Below are 19,780 nucleotides of genomic sequence, written 5' to 3' on the forward strand. Positions count from 1 at the left end.
TAAAGTAGTGGAACATTCATTGCTGGTTGGGTCTAAGTTTACCCACCTTTGCTTTCTTAGAGGAAGATGAGAGCATAAGTTTTCCAATCAGTAAATGTTGATATGATGAACAGGTCATAGTTACTTGCTTCTTGATTTTCATCAGTGATTAACGTTTCAAGGGTTAAGATTATCATTTGGTTATAATTCTAGTTATCATAACCAAGTTTCTTTAGTGATTACATTATAATCAGGTGTCTGTGCTTTTTAAAGCCTTTTGTTATTTATAGGTAGTTATTTTACTCTGATGCTTTTGCAAAAATGCTTCATTTTCAAGATGATATAAATAGGAAGCCCTTTTTGACAAATGCAGGTCTCTGATAAGTTTCAGATCATACAGCTGAACTGGGTCAGATAGTAAAAAATCCTAATGGAAAACTTGAGGCTTCATAAAAAGTTAACAAATAGTTACTGTGTGAAGTGGTGAATATGGTTATAATTTTTATGGGTTTTGCCTGTAATATTACTGGTTTTGATCTGTGTTTTCCAGATATAGGGACGCCCTTCCCCTCAAGTTATTTGTGACTTAAAGCACTTTAGTAAACTACACCTGTGGGTAGAATCGAAACATTTTCCGTCTCTCTGCCTGGTCCCTCCAGACATTGGAAACTCGTGGGTGCTGAGCAGCCGTAGTAGGTGAGTGGGATTCCTGCTGGCATGTGCAGGAATCACGTTTTAGGGATTCTGTAGAAGAGTGAAATCCACTGAAGTACAGCCTGATGGCAAGCCTTTGGTATGTCTTTCCTGGCCTTGAGAGGCCTTTTGGGAATTTGGTCTGAGATGAATCCTGAGGATTTCCACCACAGCCACTTTGGAGGAGCCTATGTGGTCAACTGGTCAGTTGACCATTCCATGAACAAATTTAGTCTTGACTTGACTATGTTTCATGAAGATGAGGGTAATTTTAGAAAAATTTGTTTCAGTGGATATGAAATTCTAGTTCTGGTACTTGAAGTCTGTATTTATGAAAGTTGTTGTGTTAGCCATACTTTTGCCTTGATATTCAGGATGGAAAGAGAATTCTCTAGTGAGGCTGTCACAAAGCATAACGATTCATGACAAACATCACTGCTGGCTTTAAGTCTTTAAGCAAGTAAAAGCAAATCTGAGGCTTTGACATTAACGGCTGTAATTATTAAACTTTATTATATTTAAAATCTAAAAACTGTAAAACATAGTGCTTATACAAACACCTGAGGACTGTTCAAGTGGGCACAGCATCTTCACAAACAGTTTGAAAGAAGACCAAGTTGAAATCTGAATCTTCTAACACAAAAGGACTAACACAGATGAAAATGTCCTTTAAATCATATATGCCCAGTAAATAGTTACATTTGCTTATAAGGTACACTTGGTTTTCTAAAAAGATAATGTATATTCTTACCCCTGGTGAACATCTTATTGGCATTTATAACAAATGGCTAATAAAATCAGCACCATTTCTCATAGCTTATTAACATTACACTGAATATTATACAACATAATGATGTAATAAATAAAATAACAATGAACGTTTCACTTGAAGGTTCTATTTTTTAAAGTAAAGTTTAAATCAGAATTAATGTACTTGTTCAAAGTGCAGTAAGATAAATGGCTCAGAAAGGAAATTAACTAGAAACATTGCACAAGATAGAACTTCCCTGTATGGAAACCCTGAAGTGTGAGCTGAGAGGTACCAGTGAGAGCAAACAACTTGCATGTTTTAAACACAAACAATTTGTGTTTTAAAGAATTAAAAAACTCACTATATATAGAGATGGTCTTTAGCTCAGTGGGAGTGTAAAGTGCCATTTTAAATTAAAAAAGAATTTAATTGTGTGCATCCTTCAGATACAAAATATAAACACAAAACAGTATCCACATGAGGAATGAAGAGACAATAAAACACATCTTTAAAAAACTCAGACATAGGCATCTTCATGGAGAGATGGGAGCAATGAATGCCTAGTTAAATGTCCAAGTTTAGACAAAATATGGAAGTTGTAAAATAACATGTATTTAGTTGAAAAGAATATAGTCAGACTCAATCCAAACCACCCTTGTAGTGTAATATCTCTTGCATGAAATGACTGTGTGATAATTTTTTTAAAAACTGGTAACAATGCCTCATGAAATCTTAAAAGGCTGCTTTTTCCCTTCAAATAGGGACAGATAAAACATACAGTGAAATAATAACAGAAAGGAAAATAATTTATGTGGCTATTCCCTTTTGGGAAACTGGTAGAACACAAACAGAACATTGCAGTAACAGACATAAAATATTTGAAAAAACAGGATACCTATAGTTGCAACTTTAAATTTTCTTCTAAGGAAAACATCACATGGATTTCTTTAGAAAGCCTGTCACTGCCTGATATTTTGCCCTTTGGGATTTGGCTGTTTTGGTTTTACATATAAACATTAACCAAAATCAAAAGGTGTTTCTGTTTCTTGCATGAAGTATATCTGTAAACTATACAATGAAAATAATGAAAAGAACAAACAACCGTTTGACTGTGCTAGCACTAACACATTAAATGGCTTCTAAAGAAGTAGACTGGACTATCCCAGGTTCTGCTATTTTGGATACACCATATCTTAAAGGAACCTTCTACACAACAAAAACTTCTAAGGGTGGAGCAAAGACGGCATCGGTTTCCCCAGAATTAAGTCCAATCTAACGTGGTTTATCAATTGGGGATGTATCTTTCTCTTTTAAGCCTGTCAATATAGTGGCAAATCTTCAAGGCTGTCCCCACCTTAAGCCCCATGTACTTTATCATCATGTCACTCCTGAGCAGTAGCAGAGCTTTCCCATCAATGCCCTACAGAGCAAAGGAAAATGAAATAATTAATAAAGCATTCATATTGAATCAGAATAGTTTCTCCTTTCTATATAAGAACATGTAACACAATTAGAGAGCAGCTCATTCCAGCTATATATATATTCTCTGAATCTGCAACTGATTGATGGAAACTATCAAAAATCTAATTTGTACAGAGAAGCATCACTTAATCACTTGTAAATTTGCTTCAAATTTTAAGAAAAAGGACATTTAACTTAATATCTTAAAAATGTCCTAAGCATCAAGCTACCTAATTTTAAATACCTTGTGTTAAACAAAATACTGCATAACTATGACAAAAAGAGTAAAAACTTAATGAATAATAAAAATGAATTTCAGACGGTCATTGACTTTCTTAGAAGGGCTGGAACATGAGTATCTCAGCTATTAGTATGCTATACAGTGCTGTCTTAACATTGGAAGGTAATCAGTTAGTTGTCTGAAGCTAATTAAATGCTGAAAACTAATGACTGATTTTCTTACCATATTGAAAATGGTACATCAGATATGTGGGCACTAATTTTATTCATTAGGAAACACTACAAAAATATTACTTGAAAGTCACAAGCCATCCTCCTAGTAAAAAAGAATTAATTGGCCAAGTGATGCTGCTGAAGCATATTATTTGGTTTTTATGAGAAGCCAATGGCACCCCACTCCAGTACTCTTGCCTGGGAAATCCCATGGACGGAGGAGCCTGGTAGGCTGCAGTCCATGGGGTCGAAAAGAGTCGGACACGACTGAGCAACTTCGCTTTCACTTTTAACTTTCCTGCATTGGAGAAGGCAATGGCAACCCACTCCAGTGTTCTTGCCTGGAGAATCCCAGGGACAGGGGAGCCTGGTGGGCTGCCGTCTATGGGGTCCCACAGAGTCGGATGCAACTGACGTAACTTAGCAGCAGCAGTTTAAAAATAAAACTGTGCTGAATCATTTATCACTGGCTGAAGGGACCTGAAGTCCTTCACAGTACTGCTTTTGTCAGGTACCTTCTATACATTTTCTAGTAAGTAAAAGTAGAAATTAAAGAAATTAGAACTTAAAAAATTTAGCCCATGATGTTACTTTGTAAATAGCATGAGAGTATCAGCATCCCAAATTGTCAGTAATCATATAAGGTCAACAGGACAGAGCCAAATGGAATCAGTTACTGGGTTCACTCCCTCCTACTCACAATCCCGGGGCCAAGCAGGGAGCAGGTGGGGAGGAGGATCATTGTAGCTGGTCTTACAAAGGAGAAGACACCTGAGAGTGGCCATGCTGAATCATCTTCTCTTGAGAACTTGAAGACTTGTAGTATGTTAGGGACTTGGGTACCCATTTAAAGCACAAATCCACCCTCTACCCTTTAAGGATCTGACTTTGGGCAAAGTAAACTCTCTCAAATATGGAAAACTCAGTTGATAGGGTTCCCCCACCATCCATATTAAACAGTAACCAACTGAAGGGTCTGCAAAGAGATAATAAAGTCATTAAGGCAGAAAAACTAGATCAAAAGATACATTACATGGTCCCTGAAGAGGTCAACCAGGGGATCAAATGTCTGAGGATCTACATCTTGCAGAAACATGGTCACTTCATCCACGGACCAGATTGAGGGGTCCTCAGGGAGGTTTTCTCTGAAGAAATCCGGGTTATTTCTGACTGGTGAAGTTGGAGCTTCAAAGAGGGAAAAAGACAAATCATACTTGACCTGATATTATCCTGAAAGAAGAGATTTAAGTAGGGAGTAATTGTATCATTCCTGGAACATTCTGTGAAGTACCCCAGCATGGATCCAGAACTTCGAGGTAAAATGTAATGAAAGCCTAAAGATGACCTGAGGCTAGCTACCCAAGAATGTCCCATGTGAGTTAAGTGAAGTCGCTCAGTCGTGTCCAACTCATTGCGACCCCATGGACTACAGCCTACTACGCTCCTCCATCCATGGAATTCTCCAGGCAAGAGTACTAGAGTGGGTTGCTGTCCCACGTGACCTCCCCCAAACAACAAAAGCAACTTCAGAAGGTAAATTAAAGAGTTTCAAAGATCATAAAACAGACTGAGCAACCCAAGGCCTCTTTGGCCACAGGCAAATATAGCAAAAAGACCTGTAATTTAGGTTGAATTAGGTTAATCTAAGCCAGACTACTGCTCTCTTCCTTTAAGAATTTCAATGAATTTCTCTCAATTTCTGTCCTCTTGGTCTCTCCAGATGAGGTTTATTTTACTAGCTAATTTCAGTGGAAATTTCCAGAATTTATAGTTCTAAAGTTGCTTAAATTTATTAATTTTAATTAACGAATTTCAATAACTTCCATTATCTTTGAGAACCACATGAGTTCTCTTACCAAACCTCTACCATGGCTTTTAAATTCCTGTATCTCAAGGCTTAAATGCTTATCTGAATTTTGCAGAAAACATTATTTTGTGCTTAGCTAGGTCAAAAGTAACTTTAACATTACACTGAATATCTCTTTCAAGTTTAATTGCATAGTAATAGATATTTTGGTTGGAGGTTTGTATTTAAAAAATAAATAACTGAGACATGAAACAATGTAAGTGCTCATACAAGAAGTTTTAGCTGTGCTATAAAATAAAAATGAGAAAGTGTTAGTTGCTCAGTCATGTCCAACTCTTTGCGACCCCACAGACTGTGGCCCACCAGGCTCCTCTGTCCATGGGATGGATTCTCCAGGCAAGATTACTGGAATGGATTGCCATTCCCTTCTCCAGGGGATCTTCCAGACCCAGGGATTCAACCCGGGTCTCCTGCATTGAAGGCAGACTCTTTACTGCCTGTGCCACCAGAGAAGCCCATGCTGTAAACTAAGTTGTACTCAAATTTCTTTGTGTCCAGACAGTTCAGTTCTGTTCAGTTCAGTTCGGTCGCTCAGTCATGTCTGACTCTTTGCGACCCCATGAATCGCAGCACGCCAGGCCTTCCTGTCCATCACCAACTCCCGGAGTTCACTCAGACTCATGTCGCATCGAGTCAATGATGCCATCCAGCCATCTCATCCTCTGTTGTCCCCTTCTCCTCCTGCCCTCAATCCCTCCCAGACAAGTACTCAGTTATTCAACCAGAGTGCTCGACATCTTAAAGTTAGTGTGTTGTAATGGAGGTGGGTTTTGTAATTCGCTAGGAAGATTTGTTTCTCTAACCAAAGATGTCAACACAAGTTTGACCTCTGTGTGAATTAACCTAAAGTGTACCTTTCCTTTTCTGTCATCTGGGCTCTAGCCATTTTAGGAACACATGATTGTTTACACAGGGAAAGGGTCAAGAAAAACAAGATGAAAAAACTCACAGTGCAATCATTATGATTATTAGTGTACAGGGAGTGTCAGTTGACTGGCATAGTGTGGGCACATTAGAGACACTCAAGAAGTGTTAGTCATCGTTAAGAGTATCACCCCAAACTAGTACTCCAGATGAGAAACAAATAGCTTACACAAGCTTGCATCCAAGTGCTAAGGAGTATAGGGTAAATAATGCTACCAGGAACAGGTGTCAGTTCATACTCACCATAAGCGCTCGGAGTGTAGGGAGGCGAGATACTCTGCCTGGAGGGCTGGGGATCAAATAAAGGTGGATAGGTCACAACGTCAGGGGGAGGTATTGGTTCAGGTCCCATGTCAGGCAGTATGGCTGCAGGTGGAGTTATAGTGGCCTGGTCCAGTGGGAAGAAATTGTGGGCCCGTGGGCTGCTGCAGTAAGAGGGTCCCTGCATGGGTTCCTTCTGCATGTATTCGTATGGCTCATAGGATTGTGTGAAGACGGTGGGGCTCTGGTTGAGATCTGGCTCCTGATCCTGGAAGAATGACTCCTGCTCCCGCTCTGGGGACTTATGGGACTCAATAGATGTTCCCAAAGTGTTGCTCTGGGAATCATCATCCCGCCTGCTTGTTGGTATAGTGGGGCTATAACTTTCAGTTAAAGATAATGAAGAGGGACAGTCCCTTCTCTTCCTTTTATGGCTTTTGCTCTTTCTAGAATGCTGGTGATTATTTTTATGTCTATTTCCATGTAGTTTCTGAAATGACACAAACCCAGTACAAATTAATTGTGAGTAAAAGAAAAAGGACATATATAGTAAATACATTGATACTTACTTTCTATGGAAGATTGCTTTATATTATTAAAGATAAGTGCTCTATTCCTCTTCACCCCTACATTTGAATCACATTTTATATATTATGGTTACAAATATAAAAATACCCATTGTCATACATATCTCAAACCTAAACATCAGCATTTTTCCAGCAGAGGTTTAGTCTCCCATCTGCTGCTACAGTAAGTACAGATCAGCCTTACTCCTCTTTAAGAGTTATTAGTTCTCTCTCACTTCTAATTGGCATCTTTAGAACCCAGAGGTTTATTTATTATAGCTGTGAAAATATTTTTGTAACACTTACACGACTTTGCCACGTTGACTTCACACGGCAACGGGAACGGTGAATTTTTGAAACCTTTCCATGAATAATATCAAACTTCTTATCCAGGTCTTGAATAGCATCATAGATGGCCTATTATAGTACAAACTGTTACTAATTTCTACTTCAAAAGAAAAGTAATGTAAAAAATACCATTAAGCCAACCTTTGACTGCCAGAGCAAAGAAAATTCTCAAGCCATCAGAAATTTCTTGTTTCCCACTTAATGCCTGGTTGTTGGTGATCCAGGGCCGAGCTGGCTGAGATTAAAGCACCCCAACCTCCCACTCAACTACTCCATATCATACAGGCATTTGAAGAAGCTTGAATACTGGAAAGTAAATGTACCACAATTCCTATAAGCCATCACATTTATGTTGGAGTCATTTTACATCAAGGTAGGTGATAGTTTAGGAAAGAAATTTTAAAATCTGCTTAAAGGCAAAAGAGCCTCTTTCCATAACGATGGTATAAACTAATAGGCAGTGAGGGGTCCACTCTGGAAGGAACAGTGAACCAAATACAACAGATGTGACCTTTGGCATCAGCATATTTTATTTATTTATTTTTGGCCATGTGGCATGTGAGATCCTAGCTCCCTGACCAGGGATTGAACCCTGCACTGGAAGTGTAGAATCAACCACTGAACCCCCAGGGAAGACCCCAGATTAAGGTCATGCAATTAACAATTAACTTAATAAAATGTTTGAGTACACAGCCCCTGTATGCTAATCGGGTATGTGACTGATAAAACCTGAGAATTCTTGAAATACACAGGAATTTCATTTGGGCAAAAATACACTTAAAAGGCCAGAACCATTACATCATTCATTCAACTAAACATTTATTGAGAGCTTACCACCTGCCAGAACTGCTTTGCTAGATGCTGGGAATATGGACATTAAAATAAATAAAAAAGAACAGAACCAGCTCCTGCCCTAAGGAACTCCCATTTTAGCTGGAGAGAACAGAACAAACTCCTGCCCTAAGGAACTCCCATTTTAGCTGGAGAGAGACAAGTAAAGAGACCAGGTAAATAGAGTGATAAGCAGTCGGGAGCAATTGATTTCAGTGCCAGAGGCAACAGCACCATCTAGTAGCTTGTCGGAAATGCTACATCTCCCACCCCAGATCTACTGAATTGGGAAGTCTGAGAGCGAGAGCAGCGACCTGTGTTTTCACAAGCCCTCTAGGTGATTCTTACACGATCAAGTGTGAGACCTGCTGGCTCTCAGCACAGGCTTGAGGGGAACACAGTGGGGTTCAAGTTACTTCTCTGCTATTCAATTTCCTTATTAATATAATCAGGATGAAAATATCTCTTAGTTCTCTTAAGGACAAAGCAATGTGCTATAGTATTACTACTAACATAATAATAATACTGCACAATGGCTAGTCCAGTAGTGTTCAAGCATTATTAATATTATGGCCATAATACAGATAAGAATAAGAAGCTAAGTGTGCACAGAAGGGCAAGACCTAATCTAGGTGGGCAGTTGTGGGCGTTATCTGTGTTAAGAGTGAAAAGATGAGAAGGTGTCTGCCAGGTAGAAATGCATGCAAGAGCATACAGGGCAGAAGGAAGAGTATATTGAAAAATACCCAACAAATTAGGAGTATGACATTAACTGATATTAACTACTATACATAAAATAGGTAAGAAACAAGGTTTTACTGTAGAGCACAGGGAATTACACCCCAAATTTATGCTCTACACCTGGAACTAACACAATATTGTAAGTCAGCTCTACTTCAATAAAAAACAACCCTCCCAAATACCCAAACAGGAAGTCAAATGTTCACAGAGTGAACATAAATGACATTCAAAGTGCTGGGTTATGAAGGGAAGGAGAGAGGGTTAGGAAGTCAAACAAAGTGATTTTAATAAATAACAGTGGGAGAATGAATATGCTGAGAGACACAGAGGCTGAAGATCCGGGAGAGAGGGGGGTGATGGATGAAGGGAGGTGTCTGAACACAGGGAAAGAGGATCAGATGCAAAAACCAGAGGAAGTGATAGTGTTAGCCTTACAGGGGGAACCCTTTTCCCCCTCCAGCGGTCAGGAAGGAGGTTGGCAGAGATGGAACTAGGCAGGTTTGTGGGCTGTGAGAAGAATCGGGACTTGGAGGGGATTTCTGCTCCACGCTTCACCATTTTCTCCATGAAATAAGCGAGAAGGATTGGGGTTGTCTGAGGGTCACCAGTCCCCAGCAGAGGTCCTCCCCTCTGCTTCCCAGCCTGGCTGGACAGGGCTGGGGTTTTACTAAAGGGGACGCTGGGAAGGATAAAAAACAACAGGTGGAAGTGCTGCCCCGTGTGGCCTAGACTGGGAAGGGAAGGCGCTGAAGACAGGAGGGAGCCGGCACAGGAGGAGAAATGGAGAGGATCCCCCAAGGGCCCACTGCAGGGCTGTGACTCTGAAACCTGGGCATGTCTGATGGGAGATGCTGCATCCCACCGCGTCTTGCACAATCGTTCAGAAGGTCCTGGCAGAGCCCTGTCAACCTCATTCATCAACCTCGTGGATCCTGATGTAAAGCAGGCTGGGCTAGCACTGCTCAAAATCAGAACTCCCTACTTAGCCCCTACGTTCCTGCTCTCTGTACATCCTTCCCCAGAAGACACCAAAAGTCCCCTTTACGTGTTCCACTTCTGTTCTCAATAGTGATAATGATAAAGACTCTCATAAACACTTCTTACTTTTCAAAGTATGTTAGTTCATTGTATCAAAGAAATGTTATATGTTAAGAAACATTTATTTGTTGTAAATGTTCATTATTGCTAGGGTATGCAGCTCACAAAATCCTTGATAGTTAGCTACCTCTATCAGTCTCCACTAATATGTCAATTTTTAAAAAAATCCCCTCAAAACTATGTAAGATAAACTCGTTAATAAACAGTGGGGTGTCATTTCATTTCAACTGAAATATCCTGACATACATTTAAGGAAAGTGAAGTCGTGTCCGACTCTTTGCAACCCCATGGACCGTAACCTACCAGGCTCCTCTGTCCGTGGAGTGGGTTGCCATTTCCTTCTCCAGGGGATCTTCTCAACCCAGTGATAGAACCCAGGTCTCTGGCATTGCAGGCAGACGCTTTACCATTTGAGCCACCAGGGAAGCCCTGACATACATTTAGGTACATACTAAATTTTATCTATATCAGCCAACTTCCTTTAAAGAATTAATAGGGGAAATTAATTCAGTATCGAACAGTTTAGATCAAAGAGCTGTAACTACATTTGATCAGTTAAGGGCTTTTACAAAAGGCTATAAAACCTACACACTGCTATTTTGAAACTTTCACCAAAGAAAACTGTTAAAAGATCATAATGAGAGTGATATTCATAAATAATTCAATACAGCAAAATTTCAATTATATACTTTATATGAGATAAAAATAGTTTTAGCTTAGTGTTTTAGAAAACTGCATTTGAGACAGACAGAACTTTTTTTACCTGGCAATAAACAAGGATATCCTGAATTACTGCTTGTTGTTCTTCGTTGAAAGATGTGTCAGATACAGCAGTTTCCTGCTAATAGTTTAAAAATTGAACAGTTAATAATTCTGTGAAATTCAGACTGAACAATGAGAGGAAAGAATAATATTAACTTATTATTTTAAACCAACTTTTCAAAGAGTTTCAGAGGTCTTAATCTAAACCAGAGACAAAAAAAATCATGTTAATATGAGAATGAAAATATACTCACTGCTGATTAAGAGAGGGAATAAGGAAAGAATTCATAATGTCAGAGGGACTTAGGTTTAGAGTTTTACACTGACAAATAAGTAAAAACTGCTCTGACTTTCCTACTCTGCAAGGGAAAAAAGAAGTGAAATGGTTATTTTGCTCACTGTTTAATGAAAGGAAGTGGACAAATTTAAGAGAGACTAGTATTTTTTGAGAGTTTAGAGGAAATCTGTAGTTTATGAAGAATTGAAATCTTTTTCTTTAAAGTGGTTAAATGTTAATGTATTTGCAAATGGCAATTAACATTACTTACATTACTGAAATATGCAGTATTTGGTTCATATGCATAAAGAACAGTGTTATCATCATCATAAGCAGGGATTCGTGTTCTTATCTAAGGAAGATTTATTAACAAATTAAAAGAAATGATGATAGAGAAAAATTGAGGACTTACTTTACTTCTAAGAAGCTCCAAAAGGCAACTGGTGATATCAAAGGACCTTGTCTATTTTCAATACTATGACTACAGGAAAAGATGCACTTTCAAAACTTCTCATTATCACAACCACACATAAGACATCAATTTCCTCCTCTGTACCTTAAGGTAGAAAGTCTAGTCTTCTAGTAATTTGGCACCAGAACTGCTATAAAATAAGCAAGTTTTCTAAAAGCAACTACGAAGAATCCTCTACATGGCTTTTGATTTTTTAAAATAATCCAACAGTGCCACTCTGTGGACAAAATAGGAAATACTTAGGCATATATTTTTTATTATTTTCTTCCCCTGCACTGTGAGGCTTGTGGGATCTTGGTTCCCAGACCAGAGATTGAATGTGGACTCTCAGCTGAGAGTGAGATCTCAAGAGTCCTAACCACTAGACTGCCAGGGAATTCCCCACACCTATTTCTCTTGAGAAGTTAATCTCTAAATCACCTAAAACATTCTGGGGAGAAGGAGATAGGGCATAAATAAGTAAATAGATAGCAAACAACCATGATATTCTAAGAGTGTATTTTAAGAATGGATTGTGAGCTACAGGAATAATTTTAACCATTTAAAAGTACATATGTCTGTTTCAAAAACCATAAACAAGATAATGTGGGATTGGGTTATAGATTAATACTTAAAAATATATAGATAGACAGATAGACCCCATATTACCTTTGTATACAGGGCGTTATACTCTTCAAAATGCTTTCATATAATTATGTCAAAAGAGTCAGAAAAAATGAATCTTGGTAGATAGTTAAAATTTTAAAACTTGTACACATATGCTCATCATTTAAATACTTTAAACATCACTGTCTGGAACTTGTGAACCGTACAATCTCTGCATTTTACTGTATGAAATTAAACTCAACTTGGAAAAGAAACAGAACACAATAAAATGAACAAAAGCAGATTTTCAACTTGAAATACAAACCACATCAACTTCACTAGATCCGCTTGACATCTTTTTTGTGCAACAGAGCAACTCCACTTCCTGAGTTGGGCCTAATTATTTTGAAACTTGCTGGAGGATTTATTTGTGAAAATGCTTGAACGTCTAGGACTGGTAAAGCTTACTCCTGAAAAGCAATGCATAAAAAAGTTACTTCACACACTTATTGCCTTAGTAAACTTAACATAAGTATATTCTCAGAATGCCAACTCAAGTTGAATTGGAGTCCTGGTTGAATTTTAGAGAGCAACAAAATGAGAATTCTTTCATTAGTGATTTAGGATACACTTAAAAATTGAAGGGCTTTATTATTCAGATGTAGGAATAAGAATCCAGATCAAACACAGTTCCAAATTGTAAAGTGAATGCTTTACAACCTAAAGGCTACAGAGTAAGTGCTGGAAACAAATGAACAACAGAGCATAAGTTCTAACTGTTTTTGTCAAGGAGTTCAGAGGCTTTTTACTCAGGGAGGCTGCAGGCCTGCAGATCTGAGTCAGGAGAGTCCAGCTTGGGCCTCCACCAAGGTGTGGCCTGGGCAGACACTAAAGACATCAGATCCTCCCCTGCCAGGTGAAAACTGGGCAAAATTACATCTAAGGTCATTTCAGCACCAAGATTATGATTGCGTCCATAGTTAAATTTTGTATTAAACCTAAATAACTAACTGCATGTTAAAAAATAGGTCAACATCTCTTCTAGAATTATGTAGGCTCAGTTATGGTTGAGTCATTCCTCTTAGCAATCAGAAAAGGATATTGAGTATAATGCTATCATTGTAGCAGATTTGAACGCTGGGAGGGGTGTTCATAAGAGAGCTGCTGCTGCTGCTGCTAAGTCGCTTCAGTCGCGTCCGACTCTGTGCGACCCCATAGACGGCAGCCCACCAGGCTCCCCCGTCCCTGGGATTCTCCAGGCAAGAACACTGGAGTGGGTTGCCATTTCCTTCTCCAATCATAAGAGAGCTAATGCCCTTTTATCCATCCTGAGCAGTAATGAGAGGCAGAAAGAGAGAAAAGTAACTCCAGTTAGATTGTTGTTATTTAGTTGCTAAGTCGCATCCTACTCTTTTGCGATCCCATGGATAGAGGAGCCGCCAGGGCAAGAATACTGGAGTGGGTTGCCATTTCCTCCTCCAGGGGATCTTCCTGACCTGGGGATCAAACCTGTGTCTTCTACTTGGCAGGCAGATTCTTTATCACTGAGCCACCTGGGAAGACCCCTCAAGTTAGATAAACACAGTCTACTAATGTAAAATAAATTCAGGTTATTAGATACCTTTAATTCGAGCTGTAACTTCAACCAAATTTTACTTTTTTTAGACTATTTTTTTCTGATTATACAACTAATACAAGTCATGACTACTTGAACTGGGGTTTCATACAAAGGAAGACTACACAGCACTGAGAATAAACCAACTCTCACAGCAGTGAGAATAAACCAACTATTGATACACACAACAAGGATAAATCTCAGAAATCTCACAACCACCACAATGAGTAAAACCCAGATGCAGAAAAGAATACAATGTACAAGTTCAAAAAGAGACAAAAGTAAAAGATGTCTTTCTAAATCAGTACCTTTAGATATACCATAGTCACTTCAACAACGTCTCAGTTCCCCATCTTGCAAATAGGCTATGATTTATTTACCTAGTTCCAAGTCATAGATATTCAAAAGTTACTCCTCAAGTCTTGCTCTTACAAAAGACACTGCAGAGCAGGATCTGCTCGAATGCACAAAGAATGAGAATAGTGAGTTAAAGTGTCTACTCTAGGGCAGTAGTCCCCAACCTTTTTGGTAGCAGCGAGGGGTTTTGTGGGAGATACTTTTTCCATGGACTGGGGAGGGGGAATGTAAGTGATGGGAGCAGCTGTAAATACAGATGAAGCTTTGCTCCCTAGCCTGCTGCTCGCCACTGCCATGCAGTTGTGCTACAGGCCACAGACTAGCACCAGTCTGTAGCCCAGGGATTGGGGACCCCAGCTCTAGGGAGTATTTCAACAACTTTGTTTTATAGATTTAAATATATAATTTTTCATTAAATACAGTTTCACTATAGAACATTTGGACTATGCCACAAGGTACAGATAATACCATCTAACAGATTTTTTACTGCTTATTCTGTGCCAGGCAATGTTCTAAGCACTTGATGTATGTTAATTCATTTAGTATTCCTGACAACCCCACAAGGCAGGCTCTATTAGCATCCCCATTTTCCTTAAGAGAAAACTGAGGCAAAGAAATTTTAATAATTTGCCCAGGTCTCATAGTTAGTACGTGGTGCAGTCTGGCTTCAGAGTCTAGGTGCTTTACTTTTTCATTAAAATCACCTGGAATCCCTTCTTGGCCAAGAACAAAATAAAATCCCAAACTCCTACCATGGCCTACAAGGTCTTTACAGTCAGGTCTCTCCACACCACTTAGATGTCACCTCTTATCACTTATCTCCTTGCTCTAAAACTAAGATACTTGCCATCTGACCTTGTAGAAACAGTTTGGCAACCACTGTTAGAGCTCTAACAGTCAGACAGTCCCCCTCTGGCTTAATTACAATTCTGCTAAAACTCTACTGTAAACACAGAGGCAGTGTACATGGAGTCACCCAGCAGACACTCACCCAGCACCTCTGGCTCTGTAGGACACGGACAAATCAAAGCTGACCTGGCATTCTTTGAACCTCTGCACTTGCCGTGCCCTCTGCCCCCAGTACCCTGCACTCCACAAGACCACTCCACACAGGAGAACCAACTCAAAACGTCAAGGCTTCCTTCAACTTCCAGCTCCACAAAGCAAGCGTGCAATGTCACACCATCTGGAAGTAAAACTGCTTTTCCAGAAGTACCAGAACACTCACACTTCAACATTTTTAAAACAGTTGTCACATGCTGGCTAGTTACAGGAGAGACAACATCAAATAGCATTAAGACCTTAGAGTTTGGGCCAGCATACAGGGTGTGGGTCCCAGCTCCTCCACTTACTGTGTGACTCTGGACAACTTACTTCTCTGTGCTTAAAAAAAAACCAAAACCGTAAAATGGGGATAATAGCACAAACCATGGAATTATGAGGATGATGTGAATTAATATATGTCAAGTGCTTAGAACAATGACTGGCATAGAAAAGCCACCTTATTATTATTTAGGTAGTCATGACACCCTCTCAAAGAATCAACTTGTCATGGAGCACACGGACAACAAATCCTCAGGATCATATATGCTTAGTCGCTCACTTGTGTCCCACTCCTTGTGACCCCATGGACTGTAGCCCCTTAGGCTCTTCTGTCCATGGGATTCTCCAGACAAGAATACTGGAGTGGGTTGCCATTTCCTCCTCCAGGGGATCTTCCCAACCCAGGGATGGAACCCTGGTCTCCCACATTGCAAGTGGATTCTTTACCATCTGAGCCACTGGAGAAGCCTACATAGATGCTATAATTTAAAAGAATGTATACCATCTACAATAAGTACATAGGATAGATATTAGAAGAATTAAAAAGCAATTATTGCTATATATTTTAGTATAAACTAAAAAAAATTGTTTTTTTCTTTTACAGAGAGATTTTCCTTTCACTAGGAGCAATAGCAAAAATGTACCTTGAAAAGGATACATTTCAAATATAAAAATGTTCTACATTATTTTGTCAGCTTTTCCTTTGATAGTTATAATCTGATGAAAGCATAATTTTGCAACATTCAAGTAACCTTTGAAACATAGTTTTATTACATCAATAAATGTTTCAAGGTTTTTGGAAATCAACCCAACACTGAAAAACTGTAGCTTCTATGAGATTCTTTGGTACTTGGAACACCACCAAAAAAACAATTGTCAAGGATTTCTTTTTTGCTTCATATATATATATTTTTTGCTCAGGATCATAACATGTAATTATCACTCATGTTGCACCATGTACTGCAGGTATAGCAACCATTTCCCCTAAATGAATTTTAAATAGCAGTCCACTGTGCAAAGAACTGGACTTTAAGAAATACATGAATCTGAATCCAAACTGCAAAATTTGCTATTTTGCTTAGGCAGGGATTTAACCCCTCTGTGCCTCAATTCCTTAACCTGTAAAGTTGGAATAATAGCTACTTCATAGAGCTGTGAAAGACCAAATTACAGTTAAGCACTCAGCATCATGTCTGGTTCACAGTAGGCCAAGTGTAAGTTTTAATTCCCCTTCTCTTCTTTCCACAAGGGAAGCAAAGGTTTTGCAACATTTTCTTAGAGCCCAACTATGACTAGATTCTGCAAAATTAATATAATTTGTTAAATTCAAAATCTTGCAAAACAAGCTTACTTACAGTGAAGTTCACTTACATTTTACACTAGGAAGTCTAAACTCAAAGTGTTAAGAAAAACCATCTGGTTTTCAAACAGACACAGTTCAGACATTAAAAACATTGCAAAGGGGGCTTTCCTGGTGGCTCAGCAGTGAAGAAACCGCCTGTCAATGCAGGAGACAGGGGTTTGATTCCCACTCTGGGAAGATCCCACATGCCAGGGAGCAACTAAGCCCCTGTGCCACACGTACTGAGCCTGTGCAACTACAGGAGCCACAACTACTGAGCTCACCTGCAGCAACTATTGAAGCCTGCACACCTAGAGCCCGAGCTCCACAACAAGCGGAGTCACCACAATGAGAAACCTGTACACCACGACTAGAGAGTAGCCCCCCGTGGCTGCAACTAGAGAAAAGCCGGCGCAGCAAGCAAGACCCACCACAGCCCCAAAAAATACATTACAATTTTTAAAAATTAATAAAAGACACTGCAAAGACATTTTCTCAAAAGTCACTTGAGGATTCTGCTCTTTAGCTCTCCCTTGCCATCAACTCATCAACTTATCCAAAAACCACAGCAAGAAATATTTGGTAAGACAGGGCAGATTACAATCGCCAGACCACGCCAAAATTTTTTTTAAACAAGTCTGTGTCAATACACTGATCACTTTCTAAAAGTCCTGTCAGGACTCTGAAAAGCAGCCCTTCTGCTGTCCGTATCAAACATTAGAGGCTATAAACTCGGCCGACAGGGAATCGAGCCCATACACTGCTCTTTATACAATACTGTATATAAAAGTTTTGCTTGTAAAATCACTATGCATAAACATTAAACTAGTTTAAAACGCTAGAGCAGTACCACTTCAGGGAAAGCCAGGTAAACGGAGGGAAGCGATCCCCAACAGATGAAGTTATCAAACGACTGTGCTCGAACCACATCTTTACTTTGTTTCACCTGAAAGTCGCTCAGTCGTGTCTGACTCTTTGTGACCCCATTGACTACATAGTCCATGGAATTCTCCAGGCCAGAATACTGGAGTGGGTAGCCCGTTCCCTTCATCAGGGGATCTTCCCAACCCAGGGTTCGAACCCAGGTCTCCCGCATTGCAGGAGGATTCTTTAACAGCTGAGCCACCAGGGAAGCCCAAGAATACTAGAGTGGGTAGCCCATTCCCTTCGCCAGGGGATCTTCCCAACCCAGGGATCGAACCCAGGTCTCCCGCATTGCGGGCGGATTTTTTACTAGCTGAGCCACCAGGGAAGCCCAAGAATACTGGAGTGGGTAGCCCGTTCCCTTCGCCAGGGGATCTTCCCAACCCAGGGATCGAACCCAGGTCTCCAGCATTGCGGGCGGATTCTTTACCAGCTGAGCCACCAGGGAAGCCCCAAAATACTGGAGTATCCCTTCTCCAGTGGATCTTCCCGACCCAGGAATTGAGCTGAGGTCTCCAGCACTGCAGGTGGATTCTTTACCAACTGAGCTGCTGGAAAGCATATTTACAACACCAACAGCTTAGCTGCGCTTTATTTGACTAACGCCGGTTACAATCAGATGCCTCCAAATCAAAGTTTACATCTCAAAAAGTGTTACAACAAACCTTGCTAGTTAATAGGATTTTCAGTTTGAAGAATCTGAATAAAGCGTGAGAGCCTCGGTCGTTCGTCCCCCTCGGCCCCCTCGCATGCCAAGGAAGAGAAAGGATGAAAAAGGATCAACTGTTTTCAGTCAGCACCCGGTACCCACTAAGAGGCCAAATCTCAAGTGCCTACGCACTGGTATCCCAGAAGTGGCAGCGGGAACCACCTCAACAAAACACTCCGAACTATTCCAAACCACCTGAACCATCCCAAACCACCCCACCAACAGAGCCAGAAAAGAGTGGCTCTTTCCGAAAGGGCAAATCCTTTCTCTTCCCTCAAGTAAATCTTCCTCCCCCGCCACCTCGCTCTGGAGCCCCGCAGCCATTAAGTCAAACTCAAACCTCTTTTCAACTGCTTCTAGCGGGACGACCCAGAGGGATGGTGTGGGGAGGGAGGAGGAAAGGGGGTTCAGGATGGGGAACACGTGTATACCTGTGGTGGATTCATGTTGATGTATGGCAAAACCAATACAATATTGTAAAGTAATTAACCTCCAACTAAAATAAATAAATTTATATTAAAAAGAAAAAGAAAAGAAGTTCAAAGGAAGGAAAAAGTGCCATTTGACAAACCTTTTCTGGTCCCGGAGTCCGCGAAATTGGCCTCAGAAAGGGGCGGGAACCGGTTAGCCGTGAGAGAACGGTTAGCCGTGAGAGAACGGTTAGCCGTGTCCCGTACCCCCAGCAGACGCTGAAAAAGACGGTTAGATTTTACCAGTGGTGGAGTAAACGGTCCTCGCACCGGAAATAGGGCTCGTCCACGTGACACGCCAGTAGCCAACCACACCGCCCCATGCACACCGCTGACCATTCAGCGGCCGCCACAAGACACGCCTCCCAATCCAGGGGGCGCTATTAGAGAGATGGCCAATGGCAAGGCTTTGCGGATAGCCACCCAATCAGCGTGGCTATCAGCTACCCAATCCAGGGGACCCCTGAGCTGTCACAGGGGCGCTATTAGAGAGATGGCCAATGGCAAGGCTTTGTTTCCCACAGTGCAGCCGCACTGGACCTCTGGTTTGTTTGTGGAGGCTGGTGGGATCCGAACCGTGCTTGACTGAAAACATGGGCCTCTAAAGCTTAGAGAGGTTTTGGCAGCTGCCCTAAGGCGCCTGCACGGGCTACTTCCTACGACGGTGCGGGTTTGAAGCTTAGCGTGCTGCTTCACCACCTGTTGGCTAGTTCTTTGAAGCTTTTAAAAAATATATATAATTCCCCCCTCTGCCCCCTCCCTCGAAGTCCCTCTGTGACACACCACAGGCGTTGACTTTGACTCAATCCTAGGTGTACACGTCAATGCTGAAATTTGAAGCGGGAGAGAGAGGAGGCTTTAGCAATTGTGGTTTGGTACAAATGGGGAGTTCAGTTCAGTCGCTCAGTCATGTCTGACTGTTTGCCACCCCATGGACTGCAGCACACCACGCTTCCTTGGCCATCACCAAC

The 19,780-nt window shown here is 40.6% G+C and overlaps 1 protein-coding gene across 4 annotated transcripts; it reads right to left on the bottom strand.

The window, feature by feature from the left end:
• Positions 1 to 1,158: 1,158 nt before the first annotated feature.
• SCML1 (Scm polycomb group protein like 1) lies at positions 1,159 to 19,469 on the bottom strand. Of its 4 annotated transcripts, none has more exons than XM_005228415.4 (8): positions 18,911 to 19,469; positions 12,395 to 12,539; positions 11,284 to 11,364; positions 10,737 to 10,814; positions 7,262 to 7,372; positions 6,372 to 6,417; positions 4,371 to 4,522; positions 1,159 to 2,843 (listed from the first exon to the last, which is right to left on the bottom strand). In XM_005228415.4, exons 2-8 carry the CDS (start codon positions 12,422 to 12,424, stop codon positions 2,709 to 2,711), a joined length of 633 nt encoding a protein of 210 aa, XP_005228472.1. In that variant the 5' UTR covers positions 12,425 to 12,539; positions 18,911 to 19,469; the 3' UTR covers positions 1,159 to 2,708. The 4 variants fall into 4 exon arrangements, with proteins under 4 accessions (XP_005228472.1, XP_005228469.1, XP_010820480.1 ...); XM_005228412.4 differs by having other exon boundaries at positions 6,372 to 6,879; positions 18,911 to 19,466; XM_010822178.3 differs by lacking the exon at positions 11,284 to 11,364 and having other exon boundaries at positions 6,372 to 6,879; positions 10,737 to 10,811; positions 18,911 to 19,466.
• Between the last annotated feature and the right edge of the window lie 311 nt (positions 19,470 to 19,780).

This window comes from Bos taurus, chromosome X (assembly GCF_002263795.3).
Source record: "Bos taurus isolate L1 Dominette 01449 registration number 42190680 breed Hereford chromosome X, ARS-UCD2.0, whole genome shotgun sequence".
Lineage (NCBI taxonomy): Eukaryota > Metazoa > Chordata > Mammalia > Artiodactyla > Bovidae > Bos > Bos taurus.